The sequence below is a fragment of the Physeter macrocephalus genome, chromosome 5 (genome assembly GCF_002837175.3).
Source record: "Physeter macrocephalus isolate SW-GA chromosome 5, ASM283717v5, whole genome shotgun sequence".
NCBI lineage: Eukaryota > Metazoa > Chordata > Mammalia > Artiodactyla > Physeteridae > Physeter > Physeter macrocephalus.
This window is the reverse complement of record NC_041218.1, coordinates 90,901,981-90,926,516: the sequence shown is the minus strand read 5'-3', so window position 1 is coordinate 90,926,516 and position 24,536 is coordinate 90,901,981. Positions and strand designations below refer to the sequence as shown.

General features: G+C 42.3%; 1 protein-coding gene across 6 annotated transcripts in view; it reads left to right on the top strand.

The window, feature by feature from the left end:
• SRPK2 (SRSF protein kinase 2) overlaps positions 1 to 24,536 on the top strand; it is a 235,775-nt gene that overhangs the window by 187,103 nt on the left and 24,136 nt on the right. For 5 of the 6 annotated variants that reach the window (XR_003679949.2, XM_024115940.3, XM_024115937.3 and 2 more), the window contains 8 exons: positions 1,042 to 1,150; positions 1,879 to 1,966; positions 2,189 to 2,276; positions 4,674 to 4,780; positions 15,402 to 15,567; positions 16,806 to 16,831; positions 18,332 to 18,578; positions 19,203 to 19,685. Coding sequence is in view for 5 of the 6 variants with exons in the window: in XM_024115940.3 (XP_023971708.1) it covers positions 1,042 to 1,150; positions 1,879 to 1,966; positions 2,189 to 2,276; positions 4,674 to 4,780; positions 15,402 to 15,567; positions 16,806 to 16,831; positions 18,332 to 18,578; positions 19,203 to 19,685 (1,314 nt within the window). In the remaining variant the exon portion in view is untranslated. The remainder of the gene's footprint in view (positions 1 to 1,041; positions 1,151 to 1,878; positions 1,967 to 2,188; positions 2,277 to 4,673; positions 4,781 to 15,401; positions 15,568 to 16,805; positions 16,832 to 18,331; positions 18,579 to 19,202; positions 19,686 to 24,536) is intronic. The other variant, XM_055085076.1, reaches the window with a different exon arrangement.

Sequence of the window (24,536 nt, the reverse complement as noted above, 5' to 3'; positions counted from 1 at the left end):
ACCCGTGTCCCCTGCATCGGCAGGCGGACTCTCAACCACTGCGCCACCAGGGAAGCCCCCATAATAGTTCTTGAACTGCTACTCCTGGCCCTCTGTTAGATATAGTGGAGGATGTGATTTAGATGCTTCCTGCTTTGAGCCTCTCAACACTAGGCACGAAACATCCATGTCTTTCTTGAGTGATTTGTAAGAATTCTGCTGATGTAAAAAGTGAGAACATTTTTGCAATAAATAGAGCAGTAGATGTTAAAATAGAGATAAAAAGAATAAAAGAGTAATTTTATATCCAGAGATGTTTGCTGCTAACATCTTATCTTCCCAGACTTTTTCTTGTGTGTTTCACAAAAAATGGTATCAAATTACACATGCTACTTTGTACCCTGCTTATTTTATTTACGATGTCAAGTGAAGGTCTTTTAGATGCCTGTGAAGCATCCTTACCTCCCCAAGAGTCAACCTTAACACTGGGTGCTCTCTCTTGCTCTCTATCCTGTTTCCTGGCAGGAGCTTTAGGTTGAGGAAGAGTGGTGAGAGCAGCAAGTTCTTTTGGTGGGTAAATTGTCATATATTATATAATTCCTTGTTGGCTATGCATAAACTCTTGGTGTATGCAGAACTATGCGGAGTACACATCCTTTGTTTTGGTGAGTTGTATTATACTGACCCCAAAAGATTGCATTTAACTTATTGCTTAGAAGAAAAAAGATTGTTTAGAAATGTCAAGAGCTAGAATATACATATTATGTACAGTTAGACTTAAATATAAAACCTCCAGTTATTGTTACAGCGTGCTGGGTGGTTCATTGCTTTTCTAAGTTAAATATATTAAAAAAAAAAGCCTAAAAGAAAGACATAGGGGGCATTTTTCTTTTGATGAAAGATAGTCTTGAAAAAATGTTGTATTATTAAACATGTTTTTAAATCTGATTTTATTATTTAGAGTTTTATTTAATGGTATGAGGAACTGACAAGGAAGAATGAGTTTCCATTGCTAGTTTTCTGAAATTTAATTTTTTTAATCTTTCTTTTAAATGATAAAAGGTGGCTATCATCCAGTGAAAATTGGAGACCTCTTCAATGGCCGGTATCATGTTATTAGGAAGCTAGGATGGGGACACTTCTCTACTGTCTGGCTGTGCTGGGATATGCAGTAAGTGTTCCTTGTCATTCGTGCTTTTGATTCCTGGTCTGGTTCAACATCTTTATTTTATAACAAGCTAAGGCTGAGGAGCACACCTGCTTCTGTTGTGGCATGTAAGGCACACAGCACAGGCCTGCCCCACCTAGTCAGACTTGCCCCTCTCAGTTTGAAGTTCATTTGCCTATCATCTTCAAATGTTAATTTTCTTCTGCCTTTATATCTGAGGCTTATTCATTGTAATTGCACTACACTCGGGTCATATTGTTTTTCTAGTAATTCATCCATACCAGAAAAACATTCAAATATAAAATAATAATGTTTAGGCCTTTCCAGTCAGTGGTTTTCAACTGTTTTTGAAAGCCATGACCCATAGTATGAAACTGCATCCTTAGAGTACACGTACACATGTGTAGCGTGTGTGTGAATTGAAACAAAAGTGTTATAATACTTGATCTTAACCGTATGTGATGAACTCTGACATCTATCTAGTCTACTTGATTTTTATGAGGACAAAACAGAAACACAAAGCAAAGAAGAGATTGACACATGAACCCACTGCTTTGCTGTAACCCCACAATTTGAAAAGTACTATTTTAAAGGAAAGCGTATTGAAAGTTGCTATTTATTGGAGTTTATTAGAGTTCATTATGATGTTTAGTTTATTAGTCGAGTTTATTAGAGTTATTATAAATGATCACTTCTGTTAAAATTTTTTTTAATGCATTTTTTTTTTTAAGGGGAAAGAGATTTGTTGCAATGAAAGTTGTGAAAAGTGCCCAGCATTATACAGAGACAGCCTTGGATGAAATAAAATTGCTCAAATGTGTAAGTACTACAAAAATGTGAATGATGTAAGAAAGGTTAGTGACGAAATTTTACAGAGGGATTTTTCTGGGTTTTACTAAATTAATTGAATTTCTTATTTGTAAGTTCAAATACTGAATCTTTTATTTTGTGCAACATTTATTAAACAGTTCTGGTTGGTACAATGGAAATGACTTTCGGTCTTAAGCGCTTCTGTTGTTGGATTCATTCTTCTCTCTTTAGGTTCGAGAGAGTGATCCCACTGACCCAAATAAAGACATGGTGGTACAGCTGATCGACGACTTCAAAATTTCCGGCATGAATGGAATACGTATCCTTTCTGACGGTTCTGTTGCTTCCTAATGACTGAATTATACTCTAGTTTTTCTTCTTACTTTTAAAAAATGGAAATATTTTAAGCCCTGTACACTTCTGTTTGCCGTTTCACTCTCCACATGCAGCCTCTAGTGTCTTTATGTTATATGATTCTTGAAAGATGAAAGTTTCTTCATTATAAGGTGAATTGTTGCTTTTGCTTTTTGAATAGGGAGGCCTTAGTTCTGATTCTGGAAAAGAAGTGTGTCTTACAAGTGGAGCAAGGGCATCTCATGACCTCCCTTTATCTTTTGAGGATATCAGTTTTAACTGGGCTGCTGTTGTATTGTTTGCATGCTTAGTAGTTTTGGGGGAGGGAGGGCTCAGGAGGAAGTGAATGGGGGTAGTGTGGAAGGAGCTCTTGTCCTGTCTTTACCCTCCTTCTGCCCAGGGCATTGGTAAAGGGCAGCCCCAGGGGTCGCAGTGACAGCAGAAGAACCTGTAGCTCAGAGCTTTTGGCACACGTGGAGAGAAGAGATAATGCCTTTAGTTTCCAGCGTGCTGTTTCCATGTTTTAGTATTGGATCCTCTGAGATAGCCCTTTATGGGCCTGATCTAGGCAATACCTTCATTCCCCAAGGTTCAGGAATACCGAACCGTGTATTCATTATCTTGTGACTGGTGAGTGCCGGGTGTGTGTCAAGAGCCAGGCTCTTCTCCTCCTTCCTGATATTTTATTCTTTCCTTTATCATGTTTGGAACAGATCCAACATTTTGATATTTGACCTGTTCAAGCTCCAGAACCTGAGGACAAAGCCTTCTCCCAGCTTACACCCCAGAATGACAGCCTGTTTCTGCATCTACTAAGTCTTAATCCCATAGGGAAGCACTTTCTTCACACCCTATGTATTTGAGGAGGTTTTTATATTTCTTCTAGAGATCAGTTTTGAGGATACTAGCAAGTTCCGGTGACTGCTGATGTTACCTCACCCTTTGCCTCAAGATCCTTTCTGCTAGCTGCAAAGTGCATTTTCCCCTCTTGATAGATAGAAAGGTAGAGCTGGTCCTTCTCTGCCCCTGGTCTCCAAGTGAGCCTGTTTGTTTATGTGCAGGCAGGGCAGCCCTTCCTCTTGCATCAGATCTGGGAGGCAGTTCTTAAGACAGCTGATAGAGAGAGGGTTTCTTTGGAGAAAACACCTGATTTGTAGGTAAATGGAGGGGTTTTTTTTGATATATATTGAATACATTCCAGTGGCTATTTCTACTGTTAAGTAGTCCAGATTTGTCAATGCTTTGAGAACACTCAGGTCATAATTTAGAAGCCTTGGGCTTCAGCTCTATGCCTGCTACTAACTTTAGACCTTAGTTGCCATTTTTTTAATGAGCTTGGGAAATAGTAAGGAACTTCTAGCTTTAGATCATCTGTGCCTAAGTCTGTAGCACATATGCTGTCCAGTGTCATAGAAATATTTCTCTTATTTTTATTAAAGATATTTAAAGCAATAGTTACTATGATGATGTGGTAGATCCAGATATTGTAAAAAATATTAACTCATCTGACCTTCTTATAGGCCTGTATATGGGTCGTCAGGGCTGAACAAAATATTCTCAAAGGGTTTCAGAGTCATTTAAAATCCTTCTGTATGAATGACATGAATATATTTATATGAGGGACTTTGGTGGCTCACAGTTCTGGAGGGTCAGTGGTTGACTAGAATTTCTATTAAAAAACAAAAACAAAACCCAGGTTCCTGAGATTTCATTATTATAGGTTGGTCTTAATGGCCATGCCGTGTCTTAAATTGTGATCATACATTCTTAAAAACTTCAAAAATTAAAATTGATCTAGTGGCCCAGTGAAAGATATTATTGAAGGAAAAGATTAAATGTCTTCACTGTGTTTGGTAAATTTCTGTTTTATAAAGTGTTTTATGTGATGTATAGGATAGAAATTTAGGTAGGCAGGTAGGACACTTAAGGTGGGAGAGTTCTCTATTCTTTTCCTCACCAGTTTCTGTGAGGTTTCAGTGTTGCTCATTTTCGTTAAGGCTGATTGTCAGGAGAGGTGTGCTTGAGAGTGCGGGTAAGGTGGGGTTGAGTCGCGGCTCTGCCACCTTTGGATGGTGTCGGGCAGGAGGGTTCTTTAAACTCCCCAAGGGTTACTCTCCTCATTCCTTAACGTTGTCATGAGTACGCATTAAATCATATATGGCACATGGTAGGTACTTAGTACATGTCAGATCTTTCTATTTAGGCGAGGAGCAGCAAATGACTACTTTTGGTATAATTGATAGTATTAAAGTTGCATTTTATAAAGAAATAATTGTTTTGCCAAGTGCCACAGTGATGCTGCTTTTAGTAATTCCGTCACTGCAGGAAATGTATCCAGAAATGATCCTTAACCCTATCCCAGATGTCTGCATGGTCTTTGAAGTGCTTGGCCACCATCTCCTCAAGTGGATCATAAAATCCAACTACCAAGGCCTCCCAGTACGTTGTGTGAAGAGCATTATTCGACAGGTGAGGCTTATGTCAGCAGCCCCCAGCTCCCAATACCTAACTGGCTAGCCTTTCGACACGAATTCCTGTTTTAAAAAAAAACAAAAACAAAAAAACCATGCACAAACACAGATACATCTCTCTCTCCAGTTTTTGAAATATATACATATATCACTGTGCATAACATTTTGAACTTATTAAATCAATTTTGTATTTAGTTAATGATAAGCCATTCTGTCTTGTAAAGGGAGCAATATGTAAAGGTCAAGCATATATTTCTTTTGGCATATGGATCTTTTTTCAGGTAAGTGATACAGTAAAATGAGAAATTGTTTTATCCAGTATCATTACTACAAAACGTCCCACTTAGTTCCTTAGAAAATAATACAGAAAAAAACATATAGTATATTGTGTTTATTTGCTATTTCTAAGTGTTTGGATGAAGGGTAAATGAAAGGTAATTTAAGGAATGTTTAAGTTATATATGGAGTATTGTATTTGTACTTCATTCAGTTGCCTTGACAATAGAAAACCTTCCGTTAGTGTGTGGTTCGGTGTTGATGCTGCAGCAGATATTTATAGAATGGAAGTATACACATATGGAAGATTTCCTTCTAATTAGAAATGTTTACCAGATTCAGTTTTCTGCATGGAACATACCAGTCTTTGACTCATTGCCCTTAGAGCCTAAATTAGGAAAGTTGCAGATATGCTTTATTCTGGATTACCTATTCTGATATAATGGATAATTACCATGCATATTTCTGCAGAGTAAGTAATATCAGGGAGGTTGCTTGGTTTGCTTGAGAAGAGGACTAGTTGGTTTGGAGCCCCTTCCTTGTCCCCAGGCCCAGAGCTTGAGCTAGATCTGCCTGGGGGTTCTAGACCTGAAATACAGACCTTGATCCGTAATTCTTTTTTTTTTTTTTTTAAATATTTATGTATTTATTCGGCTGCATTGGGTCTTATCTGTGGCACGCAGGATCTTTTGATGTGGCACGCAGGCTTCTCTAGTTGTGGCATGCGAACTCTTAGTTGTGGCATGCATGTGGGATCTAGTTCCCTGCCCAGGGATCGAACCCGGGCCCCCTGCATTGGGAGCCTGGAATCTCATCCACTGTGCCACCAGGGAAGTCCCCTGAAAAAATTTAATTATCCAATTTAAAATTTCTGATTTATCTCTGATAAATCTTGGAAATATTAAAAGATTTACATATTTTAACAAAAAGCAAATAATTTCAGAAATATCAGTTCGAATGTATATCACACAGGTTCTCTCATTCCTTTGAACCCTATACTTTCTAAGATGTCTACTGTTGCTCTAGGTGTCACCATAACTCAGGCTTGGCAGTGTTGGGAGAAGGCGAATTAGCAGATGAACCGTCGATATTTATTTTGTATTCCAGAATGGAAAAACAAAATCTTGCCTTACTTAGCAAGTAAAAGAGTCTTTAACTCTAAAGATGAAATTCTTGGAGTTTAATGGAACTTCAATGCATACTTAGTGAATGAACAAATGATTTAATGAATGTGTTATCCTCACTTTAATTCATGTACACTGTGCCTTAGAGAGTAAGAACTCTTGTAGTGTTTTATTGGTTTCAAGATGGAAGTTTGATTTTATGTGGTCTGCACTTAGTTCTTGTAGGTAGTGTTAATAGAAGCTTTGTTTTGCTCTGGTGTCAACCCATCTTTAATTTTCTTTAAGAAAAATATTATCATGAAATCTGGATTTTTTTTCCCCCCTAAACTTGTAACTTTCAAAGTAATAAATTGTTATATATCCCAGGTAATAATCTATATGTCTGAATTTCCCTTCATTCCCTTTGATCCATCCTGTGGGTTCAGTACTTTTGACTTCTGGGTAGTACTGGGAAGATCCTTTATTAATAGACCTACTCAGCTCTGTTACTCCCCATAACACGACAAGGTAGGCCAGCTTTCTAATATTCTTTCACTGTGTGGCCTCCTTCACCTTTGAAGTCCAGTGTAGCTGACTGTGTTTCACTCATTCCTGTTGCTGTCTCCCATGCGCTCCCCTGGTCACCTAGCCATCCATCCCTCCTGGCCATATATGTTTCTCCTGTTGGTCTTTCCATTTCCACTGCCACCATCCTTAGTTCAGGTCCTTATCACCTCCACCCAGCACCTTTTCACAAGCTTCTCTCTCTCTACTCTCCCAGAGTCCAGCCCATCTTATTCTACTTCCTCACGTCAGTTTATTCTCTTTTCTGTTGGCAGTTACTTTCCTAAGTAACACTTTGTTTTAATAGTTCGTATCCCCATCTAGAAGCCTTTAGTGGCTTTCCATTGCCTGTTGTTGAAGCTTAATATTGTTGGCTTTCATGAAGCAATGTATAGAGCGATAAAGAGCTTGGGTGTTGGTGTCATATACAGTTCTATGTGTCCATGGGTTCAGCCAACCATGGATTGAAAATATTCAGGGAAAAAAGTTCCAGAATGTTCCAAAAAGCAAAATTTGAATTTGCTGTGCAGGCAGCTATTACACAGCATTTACATTTTATTTACAGTTATTTACATAATATTTATATTGTATAAAATATTGTAAATAATCTAGAGATGATTTAAAGTACGTGGGAGGATTGTGTAGATTACATACAAATACTGCTGCCCTTTTATTATAAGGGACTTGAGCATCTGTGGATTTTGATATCCGCAAAGAGTGGGTAGGTGTCCTGGAACCAAACCCCTGCAGATTCTGAGGGACAACTGTATACCCTACTCTAGCTAAAGGACTTTGGCCAAGTTACTTAATCTCTTTAAGCCCTAATTTCATCATGAATAAAGTGAGAATAATAATGGTACCTTCATTATTAGATAATTGTTAAGGTGTAAAGGGATACTGCTATTAATAATTATACATGTTTATTCAGTGCTTACGATGTGCCAAGCATAGTTCTAAGTACTTTGCAAATTTTTATGCATTGAATCCTCACAATGAGTCTATGAAATAGGTATTTTTACTGTCTTTATTTTATGGAAGTGGAACTGAGGTTAGGTACCTTGGCCCTAGTCAAGAAATAACAAGTGTATGTGGTGGAGCAGGAATTCAAACCCAGGTAGTCTGGCTTCGGAGCACAGGTATTTACCATTTTCCCAAGCAGCAAATAATATCTTTGGACTTGTACTCAGTTTATGTCCAATAAGAGTTAAATCATTGCTCTTCTTGTGAACCTGTTTAAGGTCTTCTACAATCTAGTGAAAGCCCGCATTTCCCCTTAGAAACCCCGATTCAGCTTTTACCTCCTGGCAGGTAAATTTTTCCCCATTAATTAATTAATCATTTAAGTAGGTATGACTTGTTAAGTGTCCTTCAGGTACACAGTTTCCCTTCTGGAATCAACCAAGTTATGGTTTTCTTACGAATATTCAGAGATGTCCCAAGCATTTATAAACACAGGCTGTTTTACCAGAATTTTTATACGTAAATTTTTACTAGTTTTCTGTAGAGTATTTAGAGAAAGTACTCACTTTGCCTGTTTTTTTTTTTTTTTTTTTTTTTTGTGGTACGCGGGCCTCTCACTGTTGTGGCCTCTCCCGTTGCAGAGCACAGGCTCCGGACGCGCAGGCCCAGCGGCCATGGCTCACGGGCCCAGCCGCTCCGCGGCATGTGGAATCCTCCCGGACCGGGGCACAAACCCGTGTCCCCTGCATCGGCAGGCAGACTCCCAACCACTGCGCCACCAGGGAAGCCCCACTTTGCCATTTTTTAAGCTCCACATCTTTGGTTTATATCTTTTGTCCTAGGCTGTAGAAAATACCATTCTTTCTATTCTACCCATGTTTATAAAGACTCAACCAAAATTCCACTTCTGTGATAAAGGCTTCCCATTCTACCCTAGTTAAGAGCGATATTTCTTCCCTCCTTGGGGAAGGATGGCTGCAGCCTACACTTGGTCCTTTCTTAATGATTGCAGGGTCTTAAAGTGTAAGCCAAAGTTTCTCAATCCTGGCACTGCTGACATTTTGGACTGGATAGTCCTTTCTTGTATGGACCTGCCCTGTGCGTTGAAGGTTGTTTAGATGCATCCCTGGCCTCTGCCCACTAGATGTCTGTCTCAGCCAGGACCACCCCAGCAGTGACAGTTAAAAAAATATTTCTGAACTTTGTGAAATGTCTTCGAGGAGGCAAATTTTCCTTTTGCTGAGAACCACTGGAATAGAGGAAAGTGTAATTAGTACACTTAAGTCTTGGCAATAGACTTAATTTCAAATTCTAACTTTGGCGCTTACTACTTTGTGACCCTGGTCAAATTACTTAACTTCTGTAAGCCTGTGTCTGCATTTGTCACATCAGGATGATAATGCATAATTTGTGGCTTTATTGTGGAGATGAGTTTGGGAGGGACTGCTGATAAAGCTTTCAGCATGGTGACCAGCACAGAGTAGCCGTCCTGTCTCCCCAGCTGCATATTCTGAGCACTGGGAGTCCCAGATCACATGTTGTAGGTTTCACATCTCTTTGTAGCTTCCTTCACATCGTAGGAAGTCAAGAAATATTTTTGAGAGGTTAGCTTTCCCTAAATGAAAGAAGAAATGTATGTTCCTCTTATTCTTACTGTACAAAGTGGCTGACCTTTCTGTGATCTGAAGGGTCACACTTATTTTTGAAAAGTCGCAGCACAGTTGAATCACTTGCTTTTCCAGGGTTTCCTATACACTATTATCAATCTTTTGATCAGTTCTTAACTGTCCTTGTTTCGCCCTGGTGACCTTGTGCAGGGTCAGGAAGGGCCATCCTCTGGTTTCTGGTGATCATGGTGAGGACACCTCCTTGCCTTCCCCAGGCTGCTTCTCTGGCCTCAGGCGTGGGGTGTGTTTGCCCCCCAGCTTTCATTTCTTTTTCTTTTAAAATCAGCTTTATTGAAGTCTATTTTATGTTTAGCTTTTATTTCTAAAGCTGAAAGAAGAAAAAGGGTGCCGTGTTGTCAGGGTTTGTTATTTGTGGTGAATTCAAGGTGTACCACAGGTGATGGGGTTTTAAAATGCTGTTGCTGTTCTTTATTATTATTTTTTTAATTAATTAAGTTATTTATTTTTGGCTGCATTGGGTCTTCATTGCCGCCTGCGGGCTTTCTCTAGTTGCGGCGAGCGGGGGCTACTCCTCGTTGCGGCGTGCGGGCTTCTTATTGCGGTGGCTTTTCTTGTTGTGGAGCACGGGCTCTAGGCATGCAGACTTCAGTAGTTGTGGCATGAGGGCTCAGTAGCTGTGGCTTGCGGGCTCTAGAGCGCAGGCTCAGTAGTTGTGGTGCACGGGCTTAGTTGCTCCATGGCATGTGGGATCTTCCCGGACCAGGGCTCGAACCCGTGTCCCCTGCATTGGCAGGCGGACTCTCAACCACTGCGCCACCAGGGAAGTCCCTGTTGCTGTTCTTTAAACGTGGCTTTTATTTTCTTCTGTACTCGAAAGGGTAGCCTATATTTTACTTTTTAAAACCTTATGGTTTAATTCATTGCCCTTTCCAGAAACCTTGTGACGAAGTGGCTGCTTGCCGTTAAATGAAGCTTGGTAAGGGCAAGGCTCTGATTTTGGTGACTTTGCTACGATATGTAGGTACAGCGTGTAGCCCTGGATTTTTGAATTATCATTACTCTTTCTGTTATCATGCTTGTCACTGACATTTATTATGCTCTTTCAGGCACTCACAGTTTTAAGTGCTTTCTTTGTATTACGCTGTCTAGTCCTCACCACAGCTTTGTGAGGCCAGAGGTGTTCTTACCTCCACTCTGAGGAAGGTGTTAAATGTTTTCCCCAGGCCCACAGTTACTGTGGGGAATCAAGACTGGAATACAGGTGGTGCAGTCCAGAATCCATGCTCTTGACTGCCAGGTAGTGTGAAATGTCTGCATGGGAAGACTGGGGAGCATTTTAAATGATAGCATGTCTCGTGAAGAGGATGCATTCATGTGTCTGTTTGTGGAAATGGTTTACTTCTACGTTTGTCTACGCTTGGTATTTATTTACCATGGAAATGATCTCACTGGTCCTTTTGTCAGTGAATGCATTATGATCAAGCCAGTCTTGTTCAATTTTAGAATAGAAAATTAATTTTAAGTTGGTAAACGTTTGTATGTTCTTGGATTTGATCAGTGTGGTAGTACATATGATGCTGTACTAACTTGGAATTCTCCTCCTCAGAATGTTGGGTGTGCAGCTCAGAAATTCGGGGAAGTCGCTCCCTTCAAGGGAGCTGAGCCCCTTTCCCAGCTCATTCCTCCATGCTTCCTCAGTGCTGGGCACAGTGTTCTATCTTTCATCCTGATGATGTTCACGAGTGAAGTACAGCTGCTGAATTTTCTCATTAGTTCTCACTAGTCAGAGTTAGAAAGAAGAAGGAGCAGAGGGCGATTTCGGGACAGAGCTGATGAGGACGGTGTCCCCTGGCTCTAATCCTCTGTGATTGAGGCAGGTATTCGCCGCACTTCTCCATTCAGTCTGGCATGTGCTTGTGTGAGCAGCTGGTAGCATTTACCTCCTGTCTGTCCTAGCGAGGAAGAGAGATCCGGTGGGTGCCTTCGCTTTCCAGTAGCAAAGCTTCTGGCTTGAGGAGAGCCCTCTGCTGTCTCTCTCCACCCTTGCAGCATCGGTGTCTCGGAGCAGTGCTGCCCGTCTGGTTTCCGCCCCACCCCCCGCCCCCCGCCCCCGGCGCTGCGTCACAAGGCCCTGCCCCGTCTGCTCGCCCCTGTGTCCTTTGTTAAGGTGCCCACGTTGTGACCAGAGTCAGGAGACAGTGTGGACAGTTGCTGTCCTTGTGTTCCTCTGTGCATTTTAGAATTTGGGAGGAAGCTCACTCTGGGTGGCCAGGAGGCCAGGGAGACGCCTTCAAGTGAAACCTCCACATTATTCCCAGCTCCCTCCTTTTATGTCTGCGACAGGACCTATTTCTAGCACGCCGAGGTGGAGAAGAGCCAGTTTATGTTGTTAACACCATAACAGAGGGTCTCTGACACGGTTCATAGGTGCCTAGAAAGAAACGTTAGAGACTGTGCTGACCAAGCCCTTGTTTTCTGGCCGAATTTGAGGTCAGGGAAGGGGAGCCATAGCTAGTCAGTTCCTGAACCAGAGCAGGGTCTCCTGGCTCCCAGCCGGGACTCTGCCTCCAGTTCTGCATTGCTGCTGACTCACATGCAGAAAACTGGCCCCGCCCTGGGGCGTGATCTCCGTTCCCTAAGTGGGATGCAGCCCCGTCCCTGGCCCCTCCGTGGCTACGCTGATCACCGACTCCTGGTCAAGCGGATGGCAGCCGAGGATCTCTGCAGCCTGTGCTGCCTCCTGCTGGTGAGGCTAAGTATGGTTTGTAGGCAAGAGAGACACATGCTGTGATAAGACGGGTGAGGCAACAGAGGTCTCTCCTGGGGCATGAAGCTTGATTCGTTGATTTTTTTTTTTTTCATGATCATAATTATTCGATGTAAATGGTTGTAAGATTGCCCATCATTATTGTTTGATTCTGGATTCTGGGGTGCTTAATTGCTTTAACTTCACTCTGGCTGAGAACAGAAATACTGTTTTTGAAAATAAAACCATTCTTATAGCTAAAGATTTTTTAAAATATATATTAGTCTAGAATTAAAAGAATCAGAGTTTTATCAGGTGGAGCCCATTCATATTATAGATGGGAGAAATGAGACCCAGAGAAATTTAATAAATGACTTAGAAATTTAATAAGTTATGGTTATTAAGTCAGTATCAATACAAGTCTTCTGACTTAGTTCGTTTCTACCATTTAGTTTGAGTTTCCTGTGAGCTAGACCTTGTATTTGTGAGTTTTCCATACATTATTTCTAATTCTTACCGTGTTTCTGTCTAATGGATATGTTCCCACTTTTATAGATATGAAAATGGAAGCTCAGGCACCCTGAGGGCCTTGCCTAGCGAATGAGTGATTGAGCAGTAATACAGGAGTGGTCTGAGTCCCACGGTCATGATTTAACCGTGCTCCGTGCTGTCTCTGAACTGTTTCCTTTAAGATTTGCGTTATCTTAATTAATTTATCCCGGTGATAGTCTGTTGCTCATGTTCATTGTCAGACACAAGCTGTGCTTCTTTTTTTTTGTTTTGTTTTGTTTTTGTTTTTGTTTTTGTTTTTTGTGGTACACGGGCCTCTCACCGTTGTGGCCTCTCCCGTTGTGGAGCACAGGCTCCGGACGCACAGGCTCAGCTGCCACGGCTCACGGGCCCAGCCGCTCCGCGGTATGTGGGATCTTCCCGGACCGGGGCACGAACACATGTTCCCTGCATCGGCAGGCGGATTCTCAACCACTGCGCCACCAGGGAAGCCCCAGGCTGTGCTTCTTGAGGAAGGTTAACCCAGTTGAGTGCAACAGCCGGTATTAAAAATCTGGAACCTTAAATTCTTACTGAGAACACTTTGCTCCTCTCAAGTGCCTCATTGTCATTGGAATTCATTTAACACCTTTGGATACTGGATCACATTAACTCTTACCTGAGGAGCTTCTCACACAGTAAAACAACCTAAGAACTAAGGTGGAAAGTTAGGAGCAACTTGTGCATGGGTGGTGGTGAAAAGATATTTTTGGAAAGATGCTGACATTTTAACTTGGAGTTAATATTTGATGATTGAAATGAAGTTTCAGTTGGAATAATTTAAAACAGTTTAAAGTTTCTAGAAACTCTTAATTCCTTTTACTTCCGCAGGCTGGAAGTCATCAGTGTGCCTGTCCATTAATTTCTTGTACTTCTCATAATTTCTCTTGTTATTCAGATATAAAAACTCCACATGATATCTCAGTTTGTTCAAAGAAGATACGGGAATGCCCGTGAATAACATACAGGCTCATTGGTTTGTGTTCCCTTCAGGGTTATAACCTTATTCTCTATGGAAATATATAATGATCTCTTTCTTCCTATTGGTTCTTTGACATTTTAAACATAATTTAAACATATTCTAATCGAAGTATTATCTAAAACATTCAGTATTCTAAGGTAAAAAGTCAAGGCCCAGTGGAGACAGGGAACTTCTATTGCTATGTGTCAAACATCTAGAAGGGTGTATGGTCTGTTACAGGAGCTCGACTGTTGTTCAGTCAGTGAAGTCATGTAAAAGTATTTCCAAGGAAAAGTTTTTTTAGATATGTGTGGGGATTTTCATCTTGTTTAAGAGACAGGTCTCCCTTTCATTTTCTTCTGAAACCTCTTTCCCTTGACTTACTAATGTTTTGTCGTCTGTTAAGATTGTTTAGCCAGGAACTCAAGGTAGACAGGAGCATTGGGCTTTTTGCTGAGAACTTGTCAGAGCTGATTTGATATTATATATCTTCTGCTTGTCTTTGTCTCACTTCCTTGTCTAGTGTCGTCAAGGCCCCTAAATGACTTAAAATGTTTGAATGAGGATGTTTATCAAATGTTAACGTTTATTGAGCTTGTAGAGTTTCTGATGTATGGGAACATGAACTGTATTTTTAAAATATTTGTTTCCTTATGGAAAGAATTGAAACAATTTCCCTCTAATGGAAATAATTCCAGAAAAGCTTTGGCCTTGCATTTAGGTCACCATGCTCTGTAATTTTTGTGATATATGTGATATGTATATGATATATATAATAAGTACATGAGTATCTTGGCTTAGCATTTTCTTTTAGTTCAGTGCTATAGTGTTGCCTGGATACCAGGGCTATTTAATCCTCCTTTCCTGCAATATTAAAAATGTACACACATCATTAGCCATTATGGGAATGCAGATCAATGAGATACACACTTCACACCCAGTAGGGTGACTAAAATAAAAAGACAAGTATTAGCCATGATGAAATATTGGAATCCTCGCACGTTGCTGATTGGAGTGTAAAATGGTGCAGCCATAGTATAAAACAGTTTGGCAGCTCATTGAAAGGCTAAATATAGAGCTACCGTATGACCCAACAACTGCACTCCTAGGCACATACCCAAGAAAAATAAAAACATATGTCCACACAAAAACTTGTACATGAATGTTCATAGCAATATGATTTACAATAGCCATAAAATGGAAGCAACTCAAATATTCATCAAGTGAATGAAATGTGGTGTTTTCAATGGAATATTATTTGGCATTTAAAGAAATGAGGTATGGATACATGCTACCCTTGGATGAACCTTGAAAGTACTGTGCCAGTTACAAAAGACCACTCTGTATCATTCCACTTATATAAAATGTCCAAACCCAGCAAAGTAGATTAGCGGTTGCCTAGGGCTGGAGGAGTTGGGAGGAGGGGGGGAGTGACAGCTAATGGGTGTGCAGTGTTTCTTCTTTGTCTGATGAAAATGTTCTAAATTAGATAGTGGTGAGGGCTGTACATCTAGAAACCATTGAATGGTACCCTTAAAAGGGTGAATTGTGTGACATGTAAATTATATCTCACTGAAGTTGTTATTTAAAAGAGTATATGTATAGGTGCATTGGCTTCCATGAGCATAAATTGTCTCCAGGATGATACACATTGCTTGCTTCTGGGAAAGAGCTGGGTTCCTATGGGGGCCGGGGTGGGAGGAAGATTTTTACTAAAACCCTTTGTATCCATTGTATTTTGTGCCTCGTAATGACTTTAACTATTTTACAAACAAATGTTAAATAATAAAGGTATTAATAAGTCATCTCCTCTCTTGATTTCACGTGATCAGGTCCTTCAGGGGTTAGATTATCTACACAGTAAGTGCAAGATCATTCACACCGACATAAAGCCAGAAAACATCTTGATGTGCGTGGACGATGCATACGTGAGAAGGATGGCCGCCGAGGCCACCGAGTGGCAGAAAGCGGGCGCCCCTCCGCCTTCGGGGTCTGCAGGTGAGGGGCTGAGCCAGCTTTGTTCAGTCTGTGCGGGGCATCGAGAGCCTGCCTAGTTGTACACTGGGGGCAGTCGAGTCGGACGCGTATGTATTAGGGCCTTTTGTAAGAGCCTGATGACTAGAAGTAGCTAGACCTTTTTCTTGAGCAGGAAGATGCCCCAGTTAAGTTGTACTTTAATATTTGAATTACTTTGTCCTCCCTTAGAAGGTCATTGAATTCTTACCTGCTGCTTCATCTCCTTGGAACACTGTCCTGTGTTGCCCACTTCTCTGCAGAGAAGTGTCTGTTATAGCACGAGGTCTCATGTAGCCGGCGTTCAGTCGTCAGAGTGCTTCCTTGACTCCAGTGAGCATAGCTACATCAATCTGGGTCTAGCTGGTGGGTTTAGAGTTAGTTTCAAAAGACTTCAGGGTGGGAGAAGACCAACTGACTTGAGTATGTATACATACTGAGTATGTATACACCAACTGACTTGGTGTATGTAGTTTTATTTCTGGTTTTTGCAGTGTCGTGGTGGCAGTGAGGTGTGGACGGTGCTTTGACCCTCTCTTCACGTGCTGTCTGCCCTAGTGTGTTGTCAGGCAGGCACCAGGACTGCAGGGCAAAAGCCCTCTGTCTGTCTGCGGCTCTTGGGACATGCACCACTTCTGAATCTCGTTTTCTAACATCAGGGTGTTTTTTAGATCACGGAACCATAGTCTATCAAGCTTCTGACACTGGCCAAGTCTGTTCATGTGATTTCTAGAATATTTGCCGCAGTATTGGATTTAACTTTAGTAGTATAAACTTGTGAAATAGTTTTCAAACGTAGTCGTGTAAGTGAATTGTTCATTTCGATGTCTTTAAACAAATTTGGTTGGATGACTCTTCTCCATTTTCTTATCAGTCAGTGCTTTGGGATTGTCTGTTTATGAAATGAATGCGTATTTAATTTTAGATAAGAAAGAGAAATGACTCCATATGAACCACTATGGCTTTGCCTTTTAAGAGCCAATCATTTGTAAGAGAAATGACTCCATATGAACCACTATGGCTTTGCCTTTTAAGAGCCAATCATTTGTTTGAGTTGGATAAACTTTAGGTCTCTCTGATTCAGAAGCTTTAATATTTAACAGTTGTTGAAGTTGCATAGCCATTAAAAGACAGTAGTTATTTCATTTTACAGTTCAGATTACCTACATAAAGATAAGTATCTATTTCGCTCTAAATGTTCATTTTATTTTGTTTTGTTTTAGTGAGTACTGCTCCACAGCAAAAACCTGTAAGTACTTACACATATCCTTATATTCACCTCCATGTCAAAAGAGACTGTTCATTACTGAACTTTTCGAATTGTATCATTAGTTTTTGTTTCTTTCTGCAACAGTTTTTCATTAAGGATTGTTTGGCGGGATTGGTTGTGCATTTTTTTGTTCCCTTCTCAGTCACAAATGTTGTAATGTATTTTAATGTAAAAGACAGTCATGTTTATAAATGCTGGGTATCCTTGAATATGTAAGACAATGTTTTGATAAGGTGAAGTGATTTTTAGAGATGGGGGATAATTAGAGCTGTCCCAAATTCTGTTTTCCTCATGCACTTTCTGGAGTGCTCTTGGCTGTGTCTGGTAAAATGTGAGGTTATAGAGACAGGGGTTTTAAGTGTGATTGTTCCAAAAAACACTTTATATTATTTCTGATCTGCCTCTAAGTTACCTGTTTTTCTGAAGCTGCTGTTCTGATTTTTTTTACTTCCAGGTAGTAGTTAAATATGAAAGAGTATTATCTTTGTGGTCCTGTCAAAATGCTGAGTGTGAGCAAATGAAACAAGCTGTGTGGAATTAAATCCTACCCCAGCGGAGCTAAACCTGGCTTGGTTCCAGTCGAGCAGAGAATATATAGAATATATCTATATCTATATCTATATATATAGATATACATGTGTGTGTCTTGAGTTGATGGGTCATCTACAAGTTTTAAAAGATCTTTATGAACCAAAAGCTTTTGCAAGGAAATGTGCAGAACTTCAGAGTGCTGCCAGCAGCCCTCAGTTTGGAATGGAAGTCCTAGTAGGAGAGGGAGCTGCAAGAATTATTCCACCTGGCCTGCTGAGTTCTGCTGTGGCTTGAGCAGCTTGTTTTGATTATTGATTCTGTGAAAGACTGGAGGCTCTCGTTGACAGTACTTTCCAAGTCAGCTCACCATGATTGGAGGCAGACTGAAACCATGGCTTTTTCTTTTTTCCCTTTACTTCATGTGCTCATTTTTTACAGTTCCTGCAGTCTTGGCTGTTGATAACAGCTCAGTGTGTGAGACCCAAACGCAGACAGTGCTCTTGACCAACAATGAATGAAATACACCTGATGTGGCAGGCAGTTGAGTAAAACAGTTAAGGAGAAGGGGACATTGTTACTTTATAGACAGGCAGCAGCAAATAAAACTTGCAAGAGGTGCTTCTTGTTTAAAGTCAAGAGTATCTCAGCATACTTAGTTCTTCTTAGAGTTTAAAGGGGAAAGACTTGCTGGATTTAAGCTATATCCCTCTAAGGGCAAGACCTGGTAGTAGTCCCGTTACGTGATATTAGCACTGGTTTCTTTTTTTCTGGTTTTGCTGTAACCCTAACCGTGATGTGGCTCTCATGTCTGGGCATGTGATTTTAATTGAATGCAACCTGAGAAAAGCAGCCTGTGCTGGTATTTGCCACGCTGCCAGCACTTAGGCTGTTGCATAGTGCTTTAAAAAGAAGCGAACTGACCTGTGGTATTTTCTTAACATGTTGTAGATAGGAAAAATATCTAAAAACAAAAAGAAAAAACTGAAAAAGAAGCAGAAAAGGCAGGCTGAGTTACTGGAAAAGCGCCTGCAGGAAATAGAAGAATTGGAGCGAGAAGCTGAAAGGAAAATAATAGAAGAAAACGTCACATCAGCTGTACCTTCCAATGAGCAAGATGATGAATACCACCCAGAGGTGAAACTAAAAACAGCAGGATTAGAGGAGGCAGCCGAGGGTGAGACTGCGAATAACAACGGTCAGTGGAATCTGGAGACAGATCTGGAGACAGGGCTGCATAGGAGCCCAGGAGCTCCCACAGTAGGGACCTGCCAGGTCACCATGCACGGTGACTTGGTGCTGCGCTGATGCTTCAGACAGGAGGGTGGTTCTCTCCAAGGCCTTATTGGAGAGCGTGGGGAGTTGTCTGGTACTTGCTTTGTAAAATGTGTGCCAGAAATATGTTAATATTTCAAAATAGTTTTGTTTTTTTTTTTAATGTCAGACGTCTGAGAAACAACCATGTCTTTATCATGCTAATGATTGTCCTTCATTTTGTAATTAAGCTTTTACTTAACAGTAATGTACCCTCAGACCTTTTCTGAAGATTATAGAGGAGAGGGTAGAAATGGAAGTACAGCTCCGTTTATGCCCATTTTCCCTAAGAGCTAACTTTTTCTTATAAGAGTAGGCCATTTATTTAATAAATGAAAAATAAGATTTAGAGTACCTAAAGATTTTACCCTGAGAGCCAAGAGGTGCCTGCTCTGTAGCACATGAAGTTAGCACATTCAAATTTGTCTCTTGTTGGAGGAGATAAGTGCCTATTGCGCTCTGTTAAGGAGAGAGACAAGTTCTAATTCTTACCCTTCAACTTTTTAAGGCGAAGCTGAGGACCAGGAGGAGAAAGAAGACACTGAGAAAGAAAACACGGAGAAAGATGAAGACGACGTTGAACAGGAACTCGCGAACGTCGACCCTACTTGGATAGAATCACCCAAAACCAATGGCCATATTGAGAATGGCCCGTTCTTGCTGGAACAGCAGCTGGATGATGAAGAGGAAGATGAGGAAGACTGCCCAAACCCCGAGGAGTATAACCTCGAGGAGCCAAATGCAGAAAGCGATTACACATACAGCAGCTCATACGAACAATTCAATGGTGAATTGCCAAATGGACGACATAAAATTCCTGAGTCCCAGTTTCCAGAGTTTTCCACATCATTGTTCTCTGGGCCCTTAGAACCTGTGGCTTGTGGCTCTGCACTTTCTGAGGGATCCCCGCTTACCGAGCATGAGGAAAGCAGTCCATCCCATGACAGAAGCAGGACAGTTTCAGCCTCCAGCACTGGGGATTTGCCAAAAAGTAAGTGTCCCTTCCCATCAGGTGTCTGCTTTCAGTGGCCCAAGTGTCATACCCTTGGCACATGCTGTGAAGGGAATGGGCTGGAGATGGTAAAGCCGTGTATGTATGCGTTAACCATTTTCATTTTATTACTTTTTTTTGTACTCATGAATAAGTTAATGTAATTTTAAATATATTATGTGCCACTAGGCTTTCTCTTTCTCTTGGCATATCAGATCCCATTTCTGAGTTTTTTTCCTTCTTCCTGTCTTTAGCTAGTGATCATACATTTGCAGAAACCTTCCAAGCCTAGCATCTTACCCCTGTAGCTTTTTAGCATGTGTAGTTTAATTCACAATTTGTACTTCCACCTGACAGTGTTATGTTTAGTTTTTGGTTTTTTGTTTTGTTTCGTTTCTATTCAAGGAAAAATGTGCCTGCTCTTTATTTGTAGTGAGGAGGAAGTGCCTTACTTTATTTTGATAGCTTTTCTTGTTTATTAGACTCTTCTTTTGACATTTTAAAGGAAGCGGAGTGGGTTAAATGTGATGATGATGTGTATCACACCCTGATTTTGAGGGTGAATGCCACATGACAGATCTCTGCCTGTGGCATGCTAGGGGACTTCAGTAGGCAAACCCTGGGTGTCACACACAGTTGGCTTCCATTCTGGCCCACAGTGGAAGCGCTCAGAAACCTCCTCTCCTCCCTCTGCTGGCAAGAACGGTAACACGTGGTGAGTCAGTTGATGAGCCAGCCCTGCAAATAGCTCAAGGTGTTCTGCAGCCCCTTTGATTCCAGTAGCTAAGAGACCTGCAAAGCCTTCTCTCTTACTCATTGGCCACAACTAGTCGTCCTAAGGGTATATATAGAATTTTTAACTGGACAGACACATTCTGCTCCTGTTTACCTCTTCCCTGACCAGAGGGTTTGAAGGTGCTTAATGAAATGCCTTCACGAGGAATGTAGCCTCATCTGAGGAAAAACCCACCTCTGTGTCTCCTTTTCTCTCATTCTGCTCCCATATCACTGCTGACACTTCCGGTTACCACGCGTGTGTGTAGGGGTGTCTCCCCACCTAAACAGTTGTCCGGCACCAGCTCGGTGTCTTGAAATCGACGTAAAGTCGGACACTACTTGGAGATAGTGTCAGATCCCAGGGTTAAGGGCTCAGTCTCACAAGGCTGTGTCGGTCTCCCCCTGCACTCCCCCCGCATCCATCACAAGTCCTTGTTGTCACCTGTGCTTCTGAACAATCAACTGTAAATCAGAGGTTTCCGTGACGCTGCCCTGGGGTTGGATTAATTTGTTAGAGCAGCTCACGGAACTCAGGAAAACAGTTTACTTGCTAGATAATCAGTTTATCAAAAAAAGATGTAAGTCAGGGACATCCAGGAGGAGGGGATGTGTAGGGCATGGTGTATGGGAAAGGAGGGAGGCTTTCATGCTCTTTCTAGAGACACCACCCTCCCTGCAGTCTCTCACGCATTCCTTCATATCGTGGACTCATGGATTTTTTTTTCTCTTTAATTAACACATCGAATTGTGTGTTATCGTTTACAGCTTTTTTTTGAATGCCAGGATTATCCCACGTTTGGTCTGTGTGAGCCTCCTCAGGTTGGCTCTTAAGTCCTTTTGACAGAGCACCGTTATCCTTCAGGTGCCCCCTTGCTCTTCTAGAACCATGTGCCCAGGTTCATACTTTGCCTGCCCCAGGCTGGAGTCGGCCATGCCTCCAAGTAGTTTTTGCTATTGATATTTTTTAAATGTTTTTTATAATGTACATAATATATAGGAACAGTAATATGTAAAGTTTATAAACTTGCATATATTGAAATGAGTGTTCAAACATCTTTTACTGATGGAGTAAACAGTGAAAAAGTTTAGTAATCTCAAGTGTAGCGTAGTCTCGTCCCCATTTTTTTATTTACTTTATTTTTTAAAAATTTATTTATTTATTTATTTTTGGCTGAGTTGGGTCTTCGCTGCTGCACGCGGGCCCCCCCCTAGTTGCCACGAGCGGGGGCCTCTCTTCGCTGCAGAGCACAGGCTCTAGGCACGCGGGCCTCAGCAGCCGTGGGCTCAGCAGCCGTGGCTCGCGGGCTCTAGAGCACAGGCTCAGTAGCTGTGGTGCACGGGCCCAGCCGCTCCGCGGCATGTGGGATCTTCCCGGACCGGGGCACGAACCCGTGTCCCCTGCATTGGCAGGTGGATTCTTAACCGCTGCACCACCAGGGAAGTCCCCCATTTATTTTTAAGACACAATAACAAGTGTCTCTGTGAACGTGGCATGCTTGCTCATACTTCTGTGCCTTTGCTGATGCTTTCCCTCCGCTTGGACTGCTCCTCCTGTTTGTCTGGGCACACCTCTCTTCTTCTGTTGGGTCCTCACTGTGTTCCCTGGCAGGTCCCAGCTCTTGTTCCCCTCTTTTCCTGCTGGTCATACTTTTCTTCACTGTGTGTTCATTGTTCGTTCCCACTGTCTTCCTTTTCACTAGGATGTAAACACTTTGAGAGTGCTGTGTATTTCTATCTTTGTATCCTCAGCATCTAACTCAGTGCTAAGATAAGCATTTATTGAATAATGAACCAACAAACCAGTGATACCTGACTGTATTCTTCCATTCTTCCCATTCTCCCACCTTTTCCCATTCACAGTCAGAATTTTATTTGTCCGAAACACATTCTGTCCCCAGCACCCTGGCTATTGTGTGAATATTGCATCAGGGAGAAAAATAGGAGGTCTGTTTTTTTCATTGATCCTAGTCTCTTACCAAGCTGACCTTTTCATTGATCCAGTCATTTATTTGGAGGCACTTGGCTTGGGTTTGCAGCGTGGTCTTTGGATAACCGTGGACAGCCTCCCGCAGGGGAGGTATTTTGTTTCCTCCATGGAAGGGCTATGGTCTAGAGACTGGAAGTTGGCCACCAGGTACTACAAGAACATGAGGCGAGAGAAACATCCTTTCCTGAGTTTGTGTAGATCCTTGTTGTTACAGCAGAATGTATACGTTAGGAAATAGTAGAAGAAAAACTGGGGCCACAATGAGAAGATTGAGGAAGAACTTACATGCCAGGCTAAGGATGTGAACTTCTCCCTGGAGTAGTTTTATAGCCACTGAAGGTTGAGAAGAGGAGGGTTCCTCTTGGGTTATTACTGCTGGAGCCGTAGCACGTATCTGGGGTCAGCACATCTGAAGCACAAAGGCCTGGGAGCAGGGTGGTACCGGCAAGGTGTATGTTGAGTCCTTTCCCTCTCACCTAGTAGTGACCCATGTCAGTGGCAGTGCTTGGCTAGGCTGCTGGAGCAGGACTCCATACTCTTCTCACTCCACTGTTGCCCCTAGTCTGTTCCCCGAGGAACAGTCCCGAGAGAGCTTTTTAAAGCACATCCCCGGAGGGCCCCCCCCTGCCCCCGCACCGTGTAACATAACCCGCAGAGGCGCCATCCTCTAAAGCTTACAGCCCTGCACAGTCCGGCTGCCGTGCACTTTCGGCTGTCCTTCCCCACCCGCCTCTGTTTCCCCTGCTCCTTCTGCCCCTCCCACACTGTCTTCTTGCTGAGCTTTCTCAAGGGTGCACGCTTGTCTCTGCCTCTTGGCGCTTTGCACTTGCTGTCCTCTCTGCCCAGAGCTTCTCTCCTCTGTGCCCTCCCTTTGTTCAGGCCTCTCCTCAAAGGTCACTTTCTCAGAAAAGATGCCCTCTCCACCCCCGCCCGTGGCCAGACACCCTCATCCGTAGCCATCTCCTTTCTCCACTGTGTTTTTCTTCTTAGCATATAGAGCTACTTGACATGGTGGGTGAATCATTCATTGTATTTACCCCCCATATTCCCAACGAGTGCGTGAGTCTCCTAATTTGGGGTGTAGTGGCGGAGCCTTGTATGTCTTGTTGATGCTCTTCCCAGTGCCAGGGCAACGTCTGGCACATAGAGGGGGCTCGGTAAATACTCACAATACCTATTTGTGGGCAAATAGGTCAGGTTTGGGCATTAAGTCTCCTAGTTCTGCTCTTTCTTTAGGCTGCTACTAGATCTCCTGCGTATAAAGAGGGTATGCATGCCTTCCTTGTCAGGATGTTTTAAACATACAAGTGTCAGTGTGAGCCTAGCACACTGCCTTGCAGATGAGTGACGATGGCTGTTTCATCCCTGAGGCCCCACTGGCTGCCATTTTACTGGTTCTTAGGATCACCTCAGATGGAGCGAGCACAGTGTCACCCAGAGACCAGGTTATCAGAATGACTTAAGGACTCCGGCCCTTCCTGAGTGAAACCTTCCCGCCTCTCTCTCCCCACTTTTCATTCCCTCCTCGGTAGAAGCAGAGAGCAGGGAAGAGCTGTGGTAGTTGCATAATAGTGCCTGAATCACGGGAGGTGATGTGATTTCTGGGCAAAGCAAAACTCGTACGACTGCACAGCAAGTGTGACTGTCCCTGTGTTTACACGGGCCTTTTTGAGTGTTGTACTCAGGTAACCTTTTACAGATGACCTAGAGCAGGAAGCTAGCACGCTGGGAAAAGGAGGGCAAGCTGTTTCTCTTTTACATCCTTTGCGTTCTTAACACAGTTAAAATTTTGAGGTAGATTCCCTAGTATCATTTGGAACGCATTGTGCGCTGGGTAACCACGCATAGACATGAACTAGGAGGATGACAGCATGTCACCAAAGAGACTTTGTCTAGTGCTCGTAAACGAGGGGTATGAACTACAGAGAGACTGAACAGGTGGCCCCTGAATTAACAGTGGTTCAACTTTACGATGGTGCGAAAGCGAAACGCATTCTATGGAAGCTGGGCTTCACGTTTTCAATTGTGATCGTTTCCCGGGCTGGCGATACACTGCACGATCCCACCTTGTGGTGCTGGGCAGCCCC